Below are 1654 nucleotides of genomic sequence, written 5' to 3'. Positions count from 1 at the left end.
GCCCACTCTTTCCACGTTAGTGACCCCCTCCTTGACGCTTTGCCTTTGGTGTAAGTGCCCTCTTCTCTTTCAGTCCACCTCCTATTGCTGCCCTGTGCATTTGTGTGGCGCTTCCATTGTACGAGTCCAGAAAGTCCAATCACCCAGACACCCAGACACGCACTGTGCGCATATAGCCAAATACAAGAACGAAAGAGAAAAAAGGACCAACCAAACTGTTCACCTGATTCACTTCAAGACAGCAACAACAACAGCAAAGTAAATAAGAAGACAAAGAATTGAACGCATCCCGTGCAGAACACCAAGCATGCAGATTTCCCGCATTCCGTCTTACGAGGAGGCCAGCATGGCCGGTGCGGACTATACGCTGTCGCCCATGTCGCCCCTCGCTCATCTGAGCAAGAAGATTGACGTGACGAAGCTAAAGACGAAGGCATGCCGCTACTTTGTACTCGGTGTGACGTGCCCGTTCGGGGATAGCTGCGCTTTCTCTCATAGCGAGCCCGTCTCCCCCGCCGCCTACGCGCCGGGGCGGATGTCTGCGAAGAGCCCTGTAAGCCTCAACTTCGAGGACTTGTCCAAGTCCGGGAGTGGCCATCTGAGCGACACGCAGTCTAATGACGCTGCTGGGGAGGTGACGGAGCGCGTTGTGTTTGGGCAGCCCCCGCCGGCCTACGAGATCGCCCTCAGGGAGTCCGAGACCTTGGCGGCCGCCTCAGCGGCAGCTGAGGAGCTGTCGACCCCGCCGGCATACCCCAAGCGCTTCCGCTTTGACCCCTACAGCGTGAACTGGATCGCCTACGAGAAGACTGCGTAAGCAAATCTTTCTTCCTCCATGCTGCACCTAAAAGTCTGCTAAGAAAAATACCACTGCTTCAGGAATGACGATCTATCGTGAACTCACTGGAAGGGAGATGTACATTGCTCAAATGGCATGCGAGGAGATCCACCCCGTTCTCTCTTACTCTCTCAACACTCCAGGGGTTCTCTTTCGTCCTTGGAAGTGGCGCACATTCCGCCCTTAAGAGCGGCTCTGCGCCCTTTCTCTTCCCTGTCTCTCTCTCTCTTTTGTTTTTTTTCCCCCTTCCCTCCCACTCTCTTTCTGATCGATTAAAGGGATCTTCTGATTCTGTGTTTTTCTGTTGTGTTCCCCTTACCTCTCCCTCTCTTTTCTTTTTTTTTTCGTTTCTGGTGTTTTTGCTCGCTTCAGCTTCCGGGTCAAAGTAGCCGTGTCTTGTTGCTTTCCTGTCTTGTCTTGAAGTGCCTTATTTCTTTTACTTGTCTTTCTGTCTTTCTTTGGTGGTTTGGCGTTGTTTCCCCTTCCGTAGCTTTTTTTTCTGTTCGTTCCGCTTTGCTACGTAAGAAAGAGGGAAATACACACGCACGCAAACAAACTCGTTTTGCTCCGTGTCACGCCTAGTCCCTGTCGCTCTGTGCATGCCTCTGCGTGCAGCTACTTCGGTACATGTGGGATCGCCTGCGTGACTCACACGTACCTTTCCACCTGCACGCACATACTGAGCCCCACGCGCATTAGAACCGCATACATACATGCAGTCCCTGTCTCTCTCACTGACTGCATTTCTGTGTTGTTGTCTTTTGTGTTTGCCTTTGTGTTTTTTCTGTGTTTGTGTGTTTGTTTCAGCTTCTTGTC

The 1654-nt window shown here is 52.0% G+C and overlaps 1 protein-coding gene across 1 annotated transcript; it reads left to right on the top strand.

Annotated features, from left to right (window-relative positions):
* Positions 1 to 307: 307 nt before the first annotated feature.
* On the top strand, positions 308 to 817 carry LPMP_302160 (hypothetical protein; the record flags this gene model as incomplete). The annotated part of the gene is made up of 1 exon (XM_010702937.1): positions 308 to 817. One exon carries the CDS (start codon positions 308 to 310, stop codon positions 815 to 817), a length of 510 nt encoding a protein of 169 aa, XP_010701239.1.
* Between the last annotated feature and the right edge of the window lie 837 nt (positions 818 to 1654).

This window comes from Leishmania panamensis, assembly GCF_000755165.1.
Source record: "Leishmania panamensis strain MHOM/PA/94/PSC-1 chromosome 30 sequence".
Classification (NCBI taxonomy): Eukaryota; Euglenozoa; class Kinetoplastea; order Trypanosomatida; family Trypanosomatidae; genus Leishmania; species Leishmania panamensis.
Note: the sequence above shows the minus strand (reverse complement) of the source record. Positions and strands in the feature narration are given on the sequence as shown.